General features: G+C 51.5%; 3 protein-coding genes across 3 annotated transcripts in view; 2 read left to right on the forward strand and 1 right to left on the reverse strand.

The window, feature by feature from the left end:
* The window catches only part of PABPC1L (poly(A) binding protein cytoplasmic 1 like), a gene marked incomplete at its 5' end in the record, with an annotated part of 22,567 nt that extends 21,342 nt beyond the window's left edge, over positions 1–1,225 (forward strand). Inside the window, 2 exons of the mRNA XM_077765295.1 lie at positions 117–247; positions 657–1,225. Coding sequence (XP_077621421.1) covers positions 117–247; positions 657–725 — 200 coding nt within the window. The remainder of the gene's footprint in view (positions 1–116; positions 248–656) is intronic.
* STK4 (serine/threonine kinase 4) overlaps positions 1–20,077 on the forward strand; it is a 336,256-nt gene that overhangs the window by 220,115 nt on the left and 96,064 nt on the right. The gene's annotated exons all lie outside the window — the stretch shown is intronic.
* Positions 2,906–20,040, reverse strand: TOMM34 (translocase of outer mitochondrial membrane 34). Its single transcript, XM_077765278.1, has 7 exons — positions 19,842–20,040; positions 16,157–16,256; positions 14,879–15,031; positions 11,709–11,878; positions 8,727–8,874; positions 4,004–4,130; positions 2,906–3,781 (listed from the first exon to the last, which is right to left on the reverse strand). The coding sequence occupies exons 1-7, from the start codon at positions 19,966–19,968 to the stop codon at positions 3,677–3,679; spliced, it is 930 nt and encodes a 309-aa protein (XP_077621404.1). The 5' UTR covers positions 19,969–20,040; the 3' UTR covers positions 2,906–3,676.

Below are 20,077 nucleotides of genomic sequence, written 5' to 3' on the forward strand. Positions count from 1 at the left end.
CGTTCCCCACCAGATGCCTCACCCACCAGATGCCCCACCGCTCCTTTCCACAGTACCTCTCCCACCCCCACCCCTGCCCCGGGGCTGCTGGGATATCAGCCAGGTGTTCCGTACAGGTGAGCGTCTGTACCCACTTATCTATGAAACCCACACCCACCTGGCTGGCAAGATCACGGGCATGCTGCTGGAGATCGACAACTCGGAGCTGCTACTCATGCTGGAGTCCCCGGAGTCCCTCAATGCCAAGGTGGGCCGGGGCCTGGGTGGCGGGGTGCCCTGGGAGGACACAGGCTGCTGCCTGGATGAAGTCTACCTTCCCGCTGAGGCCAGCTGTACCGGCTGGATGCGGGCAGAAGGCCTCGGGGCCGCCCCCTCCAGCCCCCCCAGATTAACTCTCTGCAGCTCCCCGTCCCAGGCTTCGGCAGGGCAGCCTTGTCCTGACTGAGGATCGGGCTAAGGTCCTCTGGGCTGCCCGGCAGCATCCCGTCTGTCTCAAGAAGGCGACAAGTGACGCGCCTGTCGTGGGTGCTTGCAAACAGCAGTGCTGTGGAGGGAGGACACTTGTGGCATCTAGTGGGCTGAGGCGGTGGGTGGCCAGGCTCTCCCGGGGACCCTGCTGGGCAGCTGCCTTCACCTCCCCCCTCCCCCACCCACAGGTGGAAGAGGCTGTGGCGGTGCTACAGGCACACCAGGCCACGGAGCTGACCAAGATGACTGTGCTCTGAAAGCAGGTGGGTGGCCGGGGGTGGGAGAGACGGAGACGGAAGAAGCTGCGAGCCCAAGAGACGCTGGAAAGGGCCGGGCAGGGCTGACTTTCAGAAACCTGCGGAGAGCCATGTTGTCGCCGGCTGTCTCCCAGGCACCGAGGACTTTGGGGGAAGCTGCGAAGCTCAAAGGAGCGGACAGACCGTGGGACGAGAAGGAGTGTCAACCACTGGGCCAAGTGCGGCGGTTTCTCGCCCTCTGCCCGGCCTGGCCTCTCCGCGCATAGGCTGGGCCATCCCTGGGCACTGCCTGGCTTCGCTCTGCCTGCCCGGGGGCCCTCCTTGGTCTGCTCTGCCTTCTCAGTTGAGGCTAGGTGTCTGCTGTACATTAGAAGCATTCATTCCTCTCCTTTCATCCCCAGAAAACCAGGATCCTCACTCCCTCCACTGACCAGAGAACGGCGCTTCCTGCCCTTGGCTCTCTGTCCCCCAGAACCATAACTTATTTCCCACTTGAGTGTATCTGTACTTAAACTCTGTATGTGGAATGTAGGCTGGTCCTTGCCCCTCACCCCCGCCAGTCTGTCACCTTCCCTTTTGTGCATTAAAAGTGCTGCAAACTGTCTTGTCTCCCAGGAGGCCTTTCTGTGTCTGAGGGAGGTGGGCCAGAGCCAAGGGTGGACTTGACTGGGTTGGGGATGTGGCTGGAAGACACAGAAGCCCAAGGAGTTATGGGAGGAGGTATGTGTACCAGACCAAGACCACCAGGTCTCGAGCAGAACCGTCTGGAACGGCCCCAGAGGAGCAGACACCTACCGGGCGGCGGCGCAGCACGTGACAATGGCAATCTTCACACGGCACCGAGCGAAGGAACTAAAGCTACAGGTGCCCACACGTGACGTGCATGGAGTTTCTGGATGCCTGGCTTGCGTACCCTGCAGTGCAGGTATATACACCCCGGAAGCAGCAGCTCCTTGTGGGCTCTGGGCAGGCTGGCTAAGGGCCTACGTGTAATACTGTTAGAGAAGAACCCACGTAGAATTGCTTTAGGATCCCTTCTTAGGTCCTGGGTTTACCTTCCATGTTTTCATTAATAAATCAAGATACTTGCCTTCCAGACTTCAAGAAGAAAAAGTCTGTCAGCTGTGAACGGATGGCACCACTAAACCTGCCTCCAATCAGGTAAGAGTCGTGCCTGCCTAAGAGCTGACAGTAGGGGCACCTGGGTGGCTCAGTGGGTCAAGTGTCCGGCTTCGGTTCAGGTCACGATCTCAGTTAGTGGGTTCGAGTCCCAGGTTGGGCTCTATGCTGACAGCTCAGAGTCTGGAGCCTGCTTCAGCCGAGGTCGGACACTTAACCAACAGGGCCACCCAGGCACCCCATCCAGCTCTGCACTTTGGTCCCTTGGCCATGCCCACGGAGTCTGTCCAGACCCTGAAATCTGCGTAGCTCCGAGGTCTGTGGTTGCTCATGGTAGAGATGACTCCTTCAGCAAGGTCAGAATCAGGGTGCTAACAGCTGAGTGGTGCTCAGCACATGATGTGACCGCGAGCAACGGGACCATGAAAACCCTGGCTTCAGCGTCCTCGAACTGCTTGCTGCTTCAGTAAGGGGAGACAATTTAACTGGGACACAGGCCAGAAAAGGGTAGCCGCCTGTAGTTCCGGACAAATCCTAAAGTGCTCTCCAGCCTCCCCCACACCACGTTTTGTGAACTCAAGGGGTATTTTCTGGTCCCGGTCCTCCCCCCCGTCCTCCCACCTCGGGCCTTTACAGATGTCTGTTATGTCTGCTTGGATTGCTGTTCTGCCTTTACCAGTAAAACTCCCACGTTAGAATTCCGGTCAAGCTCTGTTTCCTCAGGGACCCCTTCCCCTCCACAGGGTCAAATCCCCCCAGTTAGGCAGGGAAAGCATGGGGCAGCTCCTCTAAAATGCTTAACCTGACTGCCCTTAGTTCCCAGGATTATCCGATTACCTTCTTGCCTTCCCACTGGAGCCTCAGCGCTCTGAGCACAGGCACCACGTCTGCTGACTGTGGCTTCACCAGCACTATACAGAGCCTGGCTCGTGCGGATACTCCAGGGAGTGTGTTCGAGTGGATGAGTGCCCACTAGGCAGTGGCTTTTGTTACTGCAGAGTTCAAAGCGCAAAGCAGAAAAAGCACAAACATAAGCACAGCAGACCTTTTATGTATAAGAAAGATGTTTAATGCAAAAGCTTAAATAGACAGTTCAACATCAGTGTGTTTAGTTCAAATTAACCTCATATTACAAAGAACCAAGAAGCTTGGAGGTGGCCACTGTTGAGGTCAACAGGAAGTCCCTGCCCCGAGCAGGACACAAACTTCGAGAAGGCCTTTCTCTCTGTCCCACCTTTGGAAGTGGCCACACCTCTGGACCCTCCAAATACGTCAGGCACCTCCGCGCGGGTTCGGCAGCGCAGAGCCAGCCAGAGTCCCAATCCTGCATCCCTGCCGGAGGGGGGCCCAGCCTAAAGGCACTGGGGTTCAGAACGCGGGCCTCTGCCAAGGACAGGTGGGGAGGGCAGCCCTGGAGAACCAGCTCAACAGGCTGCTTTGGGTGCCGGTGGGCCAGGGTCTTCTGGTTTATCCCTCACCCGCCCCCACCCCAGAGCTCGGTTTGTGCAGATGAATCACAGTGAGACGGGTCTGGAGAAGCTACAGGGGCAGCGGGTGGCGGCATGCTTGGGGCGGGGACAGAGCCAAGTGCTCTGCCGAGGAGGGCCTATTTCTGTACACCTGGGGCAGGAGGAGTGGGGGCCGTTCCAGCAAAACAATTTTTTTTTTTTTTTTACTACATGGGGCTTAATTTGAACAAGTCAAGCCTCTTAAGGGGTAGGAAGCCATCACCTCCGAGTTGCTTCAGAGCTCACTCTGGGGCAGGTGGGGTCCCAGGAGCAAGCACGGAGGAGGGAGCTCAGGCAGAGGTTTCCCACTGCCCTTTGGGGTTTTTAGTTTAAGCTCTGGTTAACTTCCTGCTGCAACTTCTGGGCAGGGCCGTTCCTGGGCTCAAGTTGCAGGAGACGGGTGAGGTCTTCACAGCTGGATTTATAGTCCTGGGGGAAGAGAAGGGGGTGAGGATGGGGACCTGACTGAGGCAAGATGGAGTGGAGATGGTAGAGGGTCTCACACTGCAGCCTGTAGGCCAGGCCTGAGCTACGTGGGGGCCCCTGGAGGAGAAGGGACAGGGCACCACCCCCTCGCCCCTGCCATGCTCTGGGAAGGCCGGCCACAAGCCCGACTCCTCAGACGGTGCCTTTCAGTCAGGGCCTTTTTACCTTGAGTGCCTTGTAGGCTTGAGCTCGCCTGTAGAAGGCCTTCACATTCTTTCCATCCAGCCTCAGGGCCTCTGTGCAGTCCTTCACTGCCTCCTTGTACTGCTTCAGGACCAAATGGCAGAGCGCTCTGAAGGGGAAAGACCATTTTGGAGGTTTCAGTCACTGCTTAGAGGCTGCCCACCAGCCATGAGGAGGTTTGAGGGTTGACTCGCCGAACACCTGCTCTGTGCTGGGTACTTCATAGCTTCCTCACCCTCGAAGAACACTGGCCCCTCTTCACAGATGGGACCCACCCACTCGCCCAGAGGGGCGAGGGGCCTGTGCACGCACCAGTGACACTGTGAGGCCCAGATGGGAGCCTGGTTTGCAGGTCTCCACACCCTAACACATCCGGTCATTGCGTGGTCTACTTCACACTCCCGTCCTATGCTCTTCCACACAGAAAAGGCTCTTGAAACCTCTCCCTTGATGGATTAAAAAATCGTCTACCTTAAACAAATACTGGACTCAGGATACACAGGCGGATGTGTTAGCAGTGAGAAGTAAAAATGTCTGCAGCTCGCCCTGAAATGCACCCAAACTAAGAACAATCGGTGGCTGAACAGCAATAAAGCAAAGATGACAAAACATTCACGAGGAATTCAGACGGTAGGTATATATGTGGGTGTCCAGTATCCAGTTCTTTCAACTGACAGTGTGAACAATTTCATGATCATGGGAAAAAAACAGTAGCGTACATCATACAACGACACTGCATCTACAGGGAAAGAAAGATGTACATCTTCCTCCATCATTTTCAATTCTTTCCTCCAAAGACAAAGTCGTGAAAAAACAGGGGTCTTGGAGCTCACTTGCTGTTTTCAGTGAGAACAGAGTATTCACTTGGTTGGATGAACCATACTTATTTTGCCAATTCCTCATCTGTAGACCTTTTTCATCACTTCCAGTCTGTGAATAGATGATGCTGCCATGAGCACCCTGATGCGTAACGCTTAGTGCCGGTCAGGAGGGACCGGTGGGTCAACAGGTACGTGCATTTAGAGCCCTGACTGTTCTTGCCAAAATATTCTCCGAAAGATGCTCTCAGAACCAGTTATTATAGAGCTTATTTCCCTGTAAGTGAACCGATCCTGAGTCTCAACCTTTAACTTATCAACAGTGGAAGAAAACTGTCTCTCTGTTATAATGCAGTTGTTTTACATACGGGCAGAGCTCTGTACCTTTACGTAAGGCTTTTTAACCTTATGAAATAAAATATACCTTTAATGACCTCTGCGGTCCCCACCTCCCCACTCCACAGCTTTAGAATACATTCCCACTGCAAAGTAATTAACCCACGCATTCTTCTAGAACTTAATGGTTTTTCTTTCTACATTTGAAACTGTGGTCCACTTAGAATTTATTTTAATAAAGAGTGAAGTAGGGATTTAGGCTTATTTTTAACTCCTATCCAATCAACCCAACACTACTCATTGGATAATCCCTCTTTTCCCTTTAGCAGCCTAAGAGAATTTAGCGTATGATATTCTCATTTTTTCCTGACAAACTTTAGAGTCATTATCAGGAATTAAAAAAAACTCTAATGTTTTTACAGAGACTGCATGGAATTTATAAATTAGAAAAAGCTCCCCTTTTACCAATTTTTTTTTTTTAGAATAATGTCTCTGCCCAGCATGGAGCCTGCACCCACAAAATTGAGAGCAGGAGCCCCATACCCCACCGGCAGAGCCAGCCAGACGACCCCACCCCCCGGCACATGCCAATTTAAAAGTAGGCATAAAAGGGGCACCTGGGTGGCTCAGTTAAACATCTGACTTTGGTTCAGGTCATGATCTCACAGTTTGTGGGTATAAACCCCATGTCAGGCTCTGTGCTGATAGCTTAGAGCCTGCTTCTGATCCTGTGTCTCCCCCTCTCTCTGCCCCTTCCCCAGCTTGTGCTCTCTTTCAAAAATAAACATTAAAAAAATTTTTTTAAATAAAAGGCACAAGTTCTTTGGCATTCTTCCCACTGAAGGGGTCCTATGTTCTCTTCCCTCTAATTCAGGCAGGTTCAGGGGCTGACCAGTAGAGAGAAAAGGGCATGGTGGAACATTAAAATGGCATCTGGGGGACACCTGGGTGGCTCAATCGGTTAAGCATCTGACTTGGGCTGAGGTCATGGTCTCATAGTTCATGAGTTCAAGCCCTGCCTTGGGTAAGCCCTGCTTCTCTCTCTCTCCGCCCCTTGCTCACGTGTGCCCTCTCAAAAAAAAAAAAAAAAGGCATCTGGGGATGAGGTATTGTTTCAGGTTCAGTGGATGGAAAATTTATAAAATACAAAGTTATCCTCTAAATTTTTATTTCAGAGAGAAAGCATGAGTGGGGGAGGAGCAGAGAGGGAGAGAGAGAATACCCCGCCTTCACAATGTCAGCACAGGGCTCGATCCCATAACTGTCAGATCATGACTGAGCCGAAATCAAGAGTTGGGTGCTTAACCAACTGAGCCACTCAGGTGCCCCACAGTCCTCTAAATTAAAAATTTTTAAGTTTGTTTATTTTTGAGAGAGAGGCAGAGAATCCCAAGCAGGCTCTGCACTGTTAGCCCAGAGGCAGGGCCTGAACCCACAAACCAGGAGATCATAACCTGAGCCAAAATCAAGAGTCGGACACTGAACCAGCTGAGCTGCCCAGGCACCTCTAAATTAAATTTATAAATCCAGTGTAACCATAACCAAAAGCCCACCAAGATCCTTTCTGGAGGGGCACCTGGGTAGCTCAGTTGGTTAAGCATCCGACTTTGGCTCAGGTCATGATCTCGCGGTTTGTGGGTTTGAGGCCTGTGTCAGGCTCTGTGCTGACAGCTCAGAGCTTGGAGCCTGTTTTGGATTCTGTGTCTCCCTCTCTCTCTGACCCTCCCCTACTCGTTCTCTCTCTCTCTCTCAGAAATAAAACATTAAAAAACAAACAAACAAACAAAACTCTCTGGACTCTGTCAAGATGTTCCTAAGGTTTAGCTAGAACGAACCTGGGAAAACAGCCAGTGATGCTCTGAGTAAGAAAAATAAGGAAAAGACCAGCCCTACAAGGTAAAGCAGTAATAATTAAAGTGTGGCATGGACACACTTGCATGAAAAACTGCGTATAAACAAAACATTGTCCTGAAAGTGGTAAAAAGTGGTAGAAGTCCAGGAAACTAGGCTAACAGAAGTCTCTAGCAGTATGAGGTCAGCGAGTCCAGCAGGCCCAGAGACAGAGGTGTCAAGAGGCCACTGCATAAGCACAGAACACACAGCCAGCGGTCCTTTCTTCCCAGTTAGCCAGGAAGACTGAGGCACTGGGCATCCCTGGTCCAATCAGCCAGTAAAACCACGGGGCCAAAATTCTAAAACCTACCCTTAAAAAGTTCTCTTTTCAACTTATTTGACACCAAAACCTGACCTGCACAGATGTGAGGCTACTTGGCCATTCTTTAACACTGCCTCAAGTCCAAGTGGAATTCCGCTACGCTTCACGGCAGAAATGTTAACAGTGAGTTTCAGCAAGCTGCCCCAGACTCTGCGTGAGGATCATGTGACTTGGTACACGGACCACATTACCCTTACTCAAAGCTGGGACACGTTTTATCCCAAAAATTTCCATAGGGAATGGAGACCCTACAGTAGATCCAAGATTGGTGTTTCTTTCTTTTTTTATTTTTGAGAGAGGGAGAGGTGAGCAGGGGAGGGGCAGAGAGAGAGAAAAGAACCGCCAACAAGCTCTGCACTATCAGCATAGAGCCCAATTTGGGGCTGGAACTCAAGAACCAGGAGATCGTGACCTGAGCCAAAGCCAAGAGTCAGATGCTTAACCCACTGAGCCCCCCCACGTGCCCCGAATCCAAGAGTTTTGAACTAAAGAGTAATATATGTATGTTAGCAGGAGAGGAGAAACAGACTCATAACGTTTTATCGTATATCTTTTATGACAAATGTTTGGATCAGATACGGTCCCTTGCTGAATGTTTCAAGCTGCTGACAGTAAAACTAATAAACAGATCTCACTGGAGCCAGGTTCCAATCCTGTCTCTACCGTTTAATGGCTGGGTAAGCTAAGGTAAAGCCCTTCCTGCTCTGAGCCTCTGATTTCTTGACTTTTAAAGGGGAAGGCCACCTACCACCAATACATCGGGAGTGTGTTGCAAAGCAGTGACTCCCACACCACAAAAGGGACGGTGCCCTCGCTATGGGTGGAAAGAAGCACTAGCCCCAGACAGCAGTTCATGGTGCGCGGTGTTCAACAGCGCCACCCACAGGTCAGACCCTTCAGGCAAGACCATCTCTTGCTCCCGGGCCAGGCAGTCGTTAGTCCACACCCTGGGTCCTGCCCTAGTGCTGAGACGTGCCAACACTTCTAATGGGAGGGGCTCAGAGAAGCCGTGGGAGTGGAGGAAGGGGGCAGGTGAAGAGACTCGTGCTGAGGCTTTTACTTGTGGAGTGTGCTTATTTGGATAAAATCTGAGGGGGAGAAGGGCCGACCAAGCCCAGGCTCCACGCTGGCATCGCTGTTTCTATTCCTCTAAGGTAGCGAACGCCGTGGGCAACACCTGCCTTATGGCGACCAGAACACGTGTGGATGCGGGTTTGGAGCTACAACATGCTGACTAAATGCCAGGAATGAAGAGCCCACCCCAGTCTGAGAGAGGACTCTGGAACAACGGCCAACATCCTAAAAGCCCCCGGGCCAACAGCTACGTGGAAGATACCTGTTGCTGTATGTGGCGGACTCCGTGTCACTAAATGAGAGGCTTTCACTGTACTTCTCAATAGCTTTCTTATGGTTTCCCTTCTTTACAAGCTCATTGCCTTCTTCCTTCAGAGCTCTGGCTCTCTCCACATCCCCAGCAGAAGGCACTAGATACAAATTCAGAAGAGGAAAAAGCCATGGAGCGGGTGCCCAACCGAGATCCACGAGGCCTCACGGGAATCATCTCTTCCAAGTCGTCTGCCACCCCCGTGCCCCCCACCCCCCGAGATCCCTACGCTGCCCTAAAGCAGCCTCCCTGATGAAGGAGTCCCCCATGCAGCTTCTGGGAGATTAAAGAGTTTTTCAGTCACAGCAGGCTGGGGACTCCTATATAAAAACATACTCAGACATACACGTAAGAACAGACAGAACTCGGGTTCTAGCCCCGGCACTGCCACTCAGGAGCTGGGGATCTCATGGGGCCCAAGTCCTCTGGACCTCAGTCTCTCCGTGCAGCGGACACTACCTACCCCACACGGGGCTAGTGTCAGGACGAAACTGAGCCCACCCCACAAAGTGCAGGGCATGCTATATATAAACTTAAAGCAGGAGAACAAGTAAATGAGTGTGTAAATAAGCAAGTGTCTGAGAAAGGGTGTAGCTCCCGGGCTTTCAAAAAAGGGCAGAAAAGCCCGCCATCCTCATTGTGGCTTTGGCCCTAATGTATCCTCCCTCAGCCAGTGAGTGCAGCTCCGCCCCCACCCTCATTGAGAGGGAGACAAGGTGAAATGCAAGCTGCTCATGTGGCCTTCCGGCCCTTCACTGAGCAGCCCCAGACCACTGTTCCAGACCCAGCTCCCATTTCAGCCATTTTTGTAATTTTTAAAAACTACCTTTATAAAATACTGAATATTTATGGCACGGGTAAGGTTTTAGGAAGAGAACTAACACCCTTGAATTTATCCCTCACCTTAACAGAACATTCGCTAAGACCTTAAAAGTCCTGTGGGGCCCCCTCCCCAAATTAATCCACTCCTGGAAGAAACCATCATCCCCAATCCTGTGCTTCCTTCCTCCCCTTTTTCTTGGTAGCTTAACTATATACGATAGTTTCTGTAAACCCTTTGCTGTTTGTTTTGGTTTTAACTGCATATAAAAGAATAAACAATTCTAATTATGCTTCCTTGATCTGGTTTTGTTTTCTCCCCTCAGCAACGTATTCCTGAGATTGATTCCTGTGTTGATGTGGCTACAACTGACTTGTCCATTCTTCTTACAGACCTGGGTTATTTCCATTTTTGTTTTTGCTGCTGCAAACATGCTGCTGTGAGCACTCTTGCACACACCTCCTTTGCACACGTGCACGAGGTTCTCTAGAAGCAGAGCCAATGGGCTGCCATGTAGATACGGCTTCAGCATACCCACGCTGCTCAGGCAGGGATTCCCACTGTTCACCTGCAACAGCCACACGCTGCGTTCTCTCTCACCAGCACTTCCTCCAGGAGTGATCCGCCAAACCCCTCAAGTGCACACGTTAGTTCCTATTTTGAACTCCCCAGATACTAAAGACTCTAAAGCAACTCATTCTTCCTCCTGTATTTTCTTTTTTTTTCTAGTAGGCTCTACCGCCGGCATGGGGCTTGAACCTACAACCCTGAGATCAAGAGTCATGTGCTCCACTGACAGAGCCAGCCAGGCGCCTCTTTCCTCCTGTATTTTAAAAAGCTGTTTATGTGTCTGTCTTTCATTAGACTGAGAGCTTCCTGAGGGCCAAGCCCGCCTGCCATCTCTGTGTCACACTGCCTAGCACAGCACCTGCAAAATATAGGGCTTGGGGCTCTGAATGAAGGAAATTAATGGTAGGTGCTGAAGCCATCTAGTTCATCAGCACCCCACATTTTCATTCTGGAGAACGGGGGACACTTAGCAGGCTTCCACAAACCAGAGTAAATGCTACCCATGGTCAGATAGGTTCCCTCCCGGGAAGGGTTGTTCACCTGCCCTCCCCTGAGACCCATGGCAAGGCTCCAGCCCGCACACCTGCTGCACCTCCTACCCTGACTCCCTAGCCTGCTGGGCCCAGCTGAGGCCCCTGGAGCACTGGGGAGCTTGTGCCCCAAGAACGGCCTCTCCATTTTACTTGGTTGAGGTGGGATCATCTCATCTCTGTGTTACCTGACTTCCATCTCTCTTCTCTTACTCATCCTCCAGGGCCTCCAGGTGTGGGTGTGTGGGGGCGTGTTCGTTGGTTCCTTCCTGGGAAAGCATCACCCTCAAGCTAAGAAGGTGGGACAGATGGCTTAGGGTGGAGCCCATCACAAAGTCTCAGCCCCCGATCACATGACTAATTCAGACAATAGCTGACCAAATGAGCCAGAATCATTGAGGAAACCTGTGACCTAGGGATTTAAAGGAGAGAAACCCTCTCCTTCTTAGGGAGCTATTAGAAGAAACCAACCTTCTTCTCTTTCTCTGGGCCACGAGGCATGCCGTATGGACACGAGGCCAGGAAGTGCTACAGCTACTTTGCTACTAGAAGGGAAGATGGCCCGAAGGCAAAGCCAACCCACCAGAGGAGAGAGCTGAGAAGGGCACGGAGAAACTGAATCAGAGTCTGAGACCGTCGTGAGCTGTTGGAGCAAACCTTGCCTGAACCTGAACTTTTCAGTTACGTGAGCCAATACATTCTCTTTGTTATTTTTACCACGTTGAGCTTCCTGTTCTTGCTACCAAAACCATCCTAGATGACCCATCGCCACGGCTGCCAGAGGAACTAATGCCGTACACCGACCCACCAGGCCGGAAGCTCCACGTGCCTTCTATCGCTTCATCCGGACAGTGGTGGGTGGGCTTTCTCATCGCCTCAGTCTCTAAGAAGTTAGGACTTTTTGTTTTTATTTTTTCTTTTAATTTTTATAGCTCAGCTTAACCAAGGCCAATTTATAGAATTAAAGTGGCTACGGGGAGACTATACCACTCCTGGCAGGAAGTCACAACTTACCTCTGCTCTTTGCAGTTGTGGTTTCTTTGACTTTGCTTTTAGCTGTCTCTCTGCGGCATTCCGCGGGCAAGGACTCCCACCTCTTCTGAGCTGAAATAGGCACCAAGGGGGTGGAGGGCAGCTTCAGGCGCCACTCGGGCCCAAGGGAGTCCACAAGAGCTCTGCTCATCCTGGAAAGGCAGACAGAATTACAAGGAGGTTTCCGGCTGGGTCTGGAAGATAGCATTCTCTCATAAATCCAAAGTGGGCATGTGAGAGCTTCCACCTCTTTATGGCCTTCTAACACACAGTGGGAAAGGGACAGAAGTCTGCCATCATGACAGTCCCTTCCTGCCTGGCCCTCACCTATGTTAACTTCAAAGTGGTGACTGCTGCTTATGAAGGGTACTTAAAACCTTATCCCTAAAAGACCACTCATCCCCCAAGAAATGTTTATTTTTTATAAATTTTTAATGTTTATTTATTTTTGAGACAGAGAGAGATAGACCATGAGTGGGGGAGGGGCAGAGAGAGAGGGAGACACAGAATCCAAAGCAGGCTCCAGGCTCTGAGCTGTCAGCACAGAGCCCGACGCGGAGCTCAAACCCATGAACTGTGAGATCATGACCTGAACCGAAGTCAGACGCTTAACCGACTGAGCCACCCAGGCGTCCCGAAAAGACGTGTTTTATACCTTCCTAAAGGATCTATTACAAGCCCGTGCAAGCACCTGACATTGGATTGATGCTGTGAGATTTTTAAAAAGTGTAAATATTCGGTCATTCTCAGTTTAAGATCCTTCAAGAGTTCCCATTTGCCTAGGCTGACAGGGCGTGAGACCCGGCCCCTTCCCGCCTCTCCACTTTCACTGCGTGCCACGCTCCCTCTTGATCTGTCCACTCTGGCCCTTGCACATACTCTTCCCTCTACCCGGAACAGTCTCTGCCACCTCCCGTTCCCCATCTCCCCCTTCTGGGCCCAGCTAACTTGCTTCAAATCCTGCTCAGGGACCACGTCCGTTTTGTATGTGCTCGGCCAGTGAACAGAGCCAACAGTGTGCTTTTTCTGCTCCAACGACTGTTTCCTTGTGTGACCAGAATGAAAGCGTCACGGGCTGGCATCACTGCAAACTCGTGTCCTTGCACTCGGCCCCCACAGCTGTTTTCCTGATTGGCACAGCTGTTTCAAACCTCTACCCTCCTCAGCCCAGCTCCCTAACCCTCCTCCTCTTTTGGGGGCAAACTTCCTCACCCTGCAAAAGCCAACCCGCCTGCATGGGCACCCACTCCTTCCTATTTCTCTCCTGTCATGAATGACGGAGTGATGAGGCCAATCTCTCCACCGAAGCCCTGGGCCTCCCCTCTCGCTGCCTCTAGCAGGAAGCACGGTCAACATCTCTTCTACAGCTTCCACCTTGCTCTGTGCCTGGAGACCCTCCTGGAGACCCTACTCCGCCTCCGCCGCTGGACGCCCCTGCCTCTTCACAGCCAGACATCTTGAACTGCTGCTTTCAGAACCACCAGGGACTCCATTCTTAAACCCAGAAGTCCGTTTAAGCTCACAGCAACACCTGACAGGAACGAGGGCTTCATCCTTCTGGAAACACCTTCTCTGAAATGCTTCAAGTTTCCTCCTTCCCTCCAGCTGCTGTTCTGGAAGTCCCTCAAATGCTGCAATTTTCAAAGCTCCGGCCTCTCCCCGCTGCTCACTTGCTGCAGGGGTCTTCTGCTCTCCCACAACCTCGATCCACCTCTAGGCTGATGTCCTCTGAAGCCAAAAATCTGCCCTGTATTTGTCTCCCTTGCCTCTAAACCCATGGAAATACCCAACCACTATCCTTACGTCGCCTGTCTCAGGTCCCACAGTCCCCTCCAATGTGACCCGTCAGCCTCTGGGATGTTTTTTCTATTCTTCCCTTCTCACCACCCAACACCAAATCTCACTGAACCAATGTGCCCGGAACTGGTCCTGCTGTCCTCTCTCCACTACCATCTCTTCTGAATTATTGCCCAGCCCTTCCTACCCTGCTCTCCTTCAGGCATCCCTCGGCACGGAGGCCAGCTTTTCTCTCAAATCTGCTCACGCCATCCCCCTGCTAAAGCCCCTTCCACAAAGCCTCACCATGCCTGGATTAGGTCCAGGCCCCCGAATGCCAGGCCCTGTGTGATCTGGCCTCGCCTCACCCATCCGAGCTGAGCTTCTCACCAGCAGCACCAAGCAAAATGGACTTTTTGCAACTCCTGGAAGCCATGATTCTTGCTCACCCTCTACAGGTGACGTCCAAGTTGCCCTGACCCCAGATGTCTATTCATTTGTCAGCCGCAGCTCGCCTCCTCCGTAAAGTCTTGACCAGTCTCCTTCCTCCCCCTGGTTGGTCAGGCGCCCCTTTCTGCTCCTACGGCCCCCTGGACCGCCGCCTACCACAGAGCTCGACATACTGGGGTGCGCTTGGCTATAACTGGGTTCCCCATGAGCCTGGGGCTCCATTAAGCAGGAAGAGCTGTGCGTCAGGCATCAGCCCAGGCCCTAGGGCAAAGGTGGGCACACAAGCAGCAGATTCTGTTGGAGGATAGAAACTAAAAGGAGGCAGAGAAAAAACAAGTGAAGGTAAAAATGATGCACTAAATACATACCATGAAGTCCCGTGAAAGGTTTGCTACAGTGTCATGTCGGCTTTCTAGCAGCCCATGCAAAGAGGGGAAACATGATCAGATACACAGACGAGGGCATCCGTGATGTACAAACCACCACCCAGAAGCCCAGAAAGCAATGCTGCCTGATGGGCCACGTGAAGGGGTCACAGCACAACGTACTGAACCATCCCCGAGACCACCACTCATGGCCTTGTGTTGAGCTACCTGTGCACCGTCTTACTTTCCCCGCTCTAGTTAGGTCTGCAGAGCAAGGGGGATCTTCCCCACTAAAGCTGGCACAATCCTTTAAACAGAGCTCAATAAACTCTCATGGTGTGAATGACTGAGCAGCCAGGCAAGCAATCAATCTTCCAATTCTGACCCTGTTCACACCTGCACACGACAGCTGACTCTCCTTCCGCACTTTCCCCACATGCTCATTAGGAGTTTCTAAGCCCAGCCCAAAGGGACCCCCAGGAGATGCCCAAAGCCATGGCCCAAGCAAATCCAGGAGGACAGGGAGTTCCAGAGAGACTGCTGGCAGTGGCTCAGGCTCACCTGTTGATGCCTTCCAAGGCTGGCGTCACGCTGTCATCGATTTGCAGAACAGTCTTGTAGTCGACATAAGCCAGGGGGTATTTCTCCAGAGCCTCATAGGCCGACGCTCGCCGCAGCAGGGGCTTCATGCTGAAGGGAACCAGGGCCAGGGCTCTAGAGCAGGAGGCACAAACGTCATCTGGCTGCTGAGCCACTGGGGCTCCCGTGCAGCTCCTTCCAAGCAGGGTCATGTGTAGCATTCAGTATACAGGAGGTCACATCTGGCAGAGACACTGCTAAAAATGTCAAGCCTTAGAAGAGGGACTTTCCAACTTGGACTGCAGTGGAGAAGGGATGACGGGCAGAAGACCACTCACACTGTGAAACCTGGGTGCCCACCCATCAGTTTTCATGGTTGCAATCCCTCCTCCCCACTCCTGCTCCCCTCAAGCCAAGAACAAGTGCCTTGTAGCTTTCAGTCTTCTAGGTGCTTCTAAAGAGGCTGACCTGGTGGGAAAACAGGCCCTGGAGTCAGATGGAGTGGTGTTGGAATTCTACCTCTGCCACCAACCACGTGACCCCAGGCAGGTCACTTTACCGCCTCAGTCCTCTGCAACCCAGTGCTGGCCTGGGCAGGATGGTAAACTTACCCCGCAGAGTGGTCATGAGCACTCCAAGAAGGAAACCCAGCACGGGCCCGGTGCAAATGAGCTCAGCGCAGGCTCCACGAGCCTGCTCACCTCTCCTCCTCTCCCACCCATCACCAGGGCACGAATCTAGGGCAATACCACAGGACACTGGATCTGAGAACATGAAGTCGTGTGTGCTAGCTCAGTGAGGAGGAAAGAAGGCAGTAGCAGACTGGCTTGGAGAAGGAAGAAGTATGAACAACTGTTTAACTTCTTTTACCCCTGGTCATCGATGGGAACCTTTCCCTCCTAGCTTCTTTTGAGGCTAGTAGTCACTAAGCTCTATTCCTCTTTCTTTCCCTCCCTTGCTCCCACACACATCCACCCCAGGAAAATCCTGGGCAAGCCAGTCACCTATCTGCACCTCAATCTTATCATCAGGTCCCAAATCTCAAAGGCCTTTAAGGCCCACCTCTAACTGCCCACCCTACTCCTTTCTCAGCAGACTCCAAAGACACAAGTTATCCTCAGTGACCCAGTGGTCATTTCCAAATTATCTGGCATGGCTATAACCGGTGGGATCGGTCCAAAGAAGAACACAGGCCAGATAAACCCAGCATCCTCTCCTGAGACCCCCCCCAGACCCCCAAGGTCACCCCTGCCCACTTACGAAGTGCAATCCTTGATGCAGTCCCTGCAGTTGCCATCCTTTAAGTGGCATGCTGCCCGGTTAGAGTAGAGAATACTTTCTTCTTTGGGGTTCGAAGAACCTGCCCAGGTGGAAGCAGACAGCACGAGGTTATCAGGGTGGGAAATAGACGCCCTGGGGTGTATTTCAGGCCCGGAGCTCTCTGGGCTTCCTGATCAGGCTGGTTGGTCCGATGGTCTGCCAGGCTTGTCGTTCTTACGTGGGAGCGAGAACAGGAAGCTTCTGGCCACTCACAGGGAACCAAACACCATCTCATTCACTGACTCCAGCACTGAACTTAAGACCAGGCAAAAGACAAGACATGAACTAGCTGGCTTCCACTCGAAGAAATCCATGCTGCAACTACACGTGCATATGTGTGTGTGAGAATTTTGTTACAAAACTCATGTAAACCCAACAAAAAGGGTTCCTAAAAAAGGAAAGGATATGTGATACATAGACTGAACAGGGTTGTGGGGATATAAAAGACAAGAGATTAACTCCACTTGGTCAAAGGAAGGATTCAAGCTACCAACAAGCCCGATCAGGAAGCCCAGAGGGAGAAGTGTCAGAACTCCAAAGGCAGTCCTTACCCTCAGGAATCTCAGAAGCCCACGTCATTTACTGTGTAGCCGCAATGACTTTTATTTTCTTAAATGTTTTTGAGAGAGAGAAACACAGAATGGGAGCGGGAGAGGGGCAGAGAGAGGGAGACTCAGAATCCAAAGCAGGCTCCAAGCTATCAGCAGAGAGCCTAACGTGAGGCTCGAACTCACGAACCACGAGATCATGCCCCGAGCCAAAGTCGGACACTCAACTGACAGAGCCTCCCAGGCGCCCCCATCTTCCATTTTTAAAATAATTCTTCAACTACTTTATACCCACTAACATAGACCATAACGGAAAACAAAAAACCCCTGAAAACTACCAAGTGCTGACCCAGTAATCCCATCCTGGGTATATACCCAAAAGAATGAGAAACAAACTCTCTTTTGAAAATTATGAAATATCTAGAAAATGGTATAACATATACTTAACATCCATCGCTGGATTTGGCATACGTTATATTTGTTTCCAGTCTTTTTAATTTTTGATATGGCCAAAGCTCCACTCAACCTCATCTTTTTCTCTTGGCTCCCTCCTCAGATGCCCAGAGGTCAGCACAGTCCTGAGGCTGGGGTGTAACATCCTCCTACGTGCGCATCTGCCTGCTTTATTATATCTGCATTCCTAAGCTTTTCCTAAGTGGCCCCCTAATGTCCATCCTTCTGCAATTTGCTTTTTTCCACTAAGTATGTTACCATGTTGAGGCATGGCAAAAGCTTTCGTTCAATATCAACGGTGACAAACCTAATAAAATAATAGCTTTTCCCCCTTATTCTGTCAGGCCCTGAGCGAGAGAGCAGAGTACAGAAAAAAGTAAACTATACCCTGGCCCTTAAGGGAAAAGTATGATTACTCGAAGCTTGTAGTCCACGTCAAGTCACCAGAGCGCGCAGAAACAGCAGTGGGGCAGCAGGAAGGGCATCAGAACCTAGACCCCTGTCAGCGAGCTGGCACCAGCCACTCAATCCCTCCGATCAAACGTGCCCACGTGACTATCACGTGACGATACCGCTTCACAGACTTGCTAGAAGGGTTCATTTTGTTAGGTTGCACCCTCTTCTTTCAAGATCAGCAAACCTGATCACAGAAATCCAGGGATTTCCCTAGAAATTATCTAGAAAATCAACAGCAAGATTAGAACCGAACGCTGGTCCCCTACTAAATGCTACTAAATGCAGACACCAGGCCAGCCCTTCTAAGGATCCAGAATAAATCCACACAAAAGCACAAGCTTTTCCAGGCCAGCTGGGGTAGGATGAAAGAAAAAAGGCAGAAATATCGGTCTCTCAAATTCATCAGTGACTTCATCAAGTGATGCTGAGATGAGGAGGTGGGCCTAAAAAGGAGTGTTCTAGAAGAATAAGAGGGGGGCAAAATGAGTGACTTCAAACTAAAAAAGTTCAAACAAGAAAGACTGGAATTTGGAGAGGATTTGGGGAGAAGTTTAATAAAGGGATTCAAAACTTGGACTTGAGAACTAGACCCATATTCATATCCTGCCTCTGACATGTCTTCATTGTGTAATTCCACCGGACTCATCTAGAAAGTGTCTTACCCATAGGTTTGTATGAAAATCAAAAGGAATGACGTCGATAATGTCTAGCACACAGTAAAGCACTCAACCAATGCTAGCCAAGAAAAGGAGAGAAGCAGGCATGGGGAAATCGGTCCTATAGACAACGAGGGCTCATGGGTAAGACACTTTGGAAAAGAGGTTTGGGGCAATGGGCTGTGGTTGGTTAGAATGAGACTCACCTCTCCTCCAAAGTGTCTTACTTTGTCTTACAGAGAGAGAGAGGAAGACACAGAATCTGAAAAAGGCTCCAGGCTCTGAGCTGTCAGCACAGAGCCCGACACGGGGCTTGAACCCATAAACCGTGAGATCACGACCTGAGCCAAAGTCGGACGCTTAACTGACTAAGCCACCCAGGCGCCCGTGCTACACTTCTATTTAAAACAAAACTTCCCAGTAGCTTCCCATCGAGGAATCAAATCCACACTCCTTACCACAAACTATTGTGTAAAACAAGGCCATTAAGGCTCTGCGATCAAACTACCCTGAACACTTCCTGCTCCCCGCCCCCCTTCACGATGCTTGGACTTGGGCGCCTGAAACTCTCCATGCTCATTTATCTGGGGGCCTTTGTAACGAACAATTCCCTCCACCTGGAACGCGCAGCACCCAAAACTTCGTGCACCTGGCTTCTTCTCATCATTCAGACATCAATGATCACTTCTTCAAAGCTGTCCTTGACCATCCACTCTAAAGGAGCTCCCTAGTCACCTGCCTTACACATCCCTGTATTTGTCTCCTTTTTGGTCCTAATAGCTTTCAGACAGGCCTTGTTTACATCTGGATAAAGAAAATGGGAAATATCCACACAATAATCTTTAAAAATTAGGAAGAAATCCTGTCACATGCTGTAACACGAACTGCAATGTCCGGGAGGCGATTCTGCTAAGCGAAATAAGCCAGTCCCAAAAGACAAATACCGGAGGACTTCACTCATTTGAAGTATCTAATCAAAACCACAGATACACGAAGTAGAAAGGTGGAAACCACGGGCTGTGGGGAGGAAGGGAAGATGATAGTGTTTGGGGCCTACAGAGTTTCAGTGCTGCAGGTGAGAAAGTTCTAGCGATCTCGGTTGCACGACAATGTGAATTCACCTGACAGTCCTGCGCTTAAAAATGGTTAATAAGATAAATTTAATGTTGTGGGGTGTTTTTTTTAAACAGCAATAAAACATGTGATAAAACATCCATTCATACGGAAATATGTTTGTGATATGGCAATAACTGAGAAAGGAACAGTAACAAAACCATATTATACTTGGGGGGGAAGGGGACGGGGGAAGAAAGAGCCAAGGAAGTTTCCCGCAGGACGCCAAAGCAGGGAGCGGGCGGGAAGGGTGCCGGGTGGCCCCCGGTGAGCCAGTCGGCCGCGGGGAACGCAGGCCCCGGGGACTAGGGGGCCGAGCGAGGTCTGGGCGGCCGCGGGGGGAAGGGGACACCGGAGGGGGAGGAGGCCGGGCGGAGAAACAGGGGGCCAGGGTCGTACCTTGCGCCTGCAGCATCCGCAGCGCGCGGCTGTAGAGCGCCGCGGCCTCGGCGAACTGGCCGTTGCGGAAGCTCTGGTTGCCGGCGGCGCGGAGCCCCTCCGCGGAGTCTGAGGGCTTGGGGACCATCCCGGGGCCGGGCCGGCGAGCTGCGGGGGCGCGTCCGTTACCGCGCTGAGGCGTGCGCGACTGCGAGCGAGGCGGCGCAGCGCCGGTGAGGACGCAGGGCCCAGGGCCA

Source organism: Crocuta crocuta, unplaced genomic scaffold (assembly GCF_008692635.1).
Source record: "Crocuta crocuta isolate KB4526 unplaced genomic scaffold, BGI_CrCroc_1.0 scaffold477, whole genome shotgun sequence".
Classification (NCBI taxonomy): Eukaryota; Metazoa; Chordata; class Mammalia; order Carnivora; family Hyaenidae; genus Crocuta; species Crocuta crocuta.

What these genes read in the sequence shown, in the direction of transcription:
- TOMM34 (XM_077765278.1), bottom strand. Translation starts at nt 19,968, where the DNA reads ATGGTCCCCAAGCCCTCAGACTCCGCGGAGGGGCTCCGCGCCGCCGGC. An exon ending in GCGGATGCTGCAGGCGCAAG is followed by an intron (nt 16,257 to 19,841) that starts GTACGACCCTGG and finishes CCACCTGGGCAG; the next exon opens with GTTCTTCGAACCCCAAAGAA. An exon ending in GCCTTGGAAGGCATCAACAG is followed by an intron (nt 11,879 to 14,878) that starts GTGAGCCTGAGC and finishes CTGCCTTTCCAG; the next exon opens with GATGAGCAGAGCTCTTGTGG.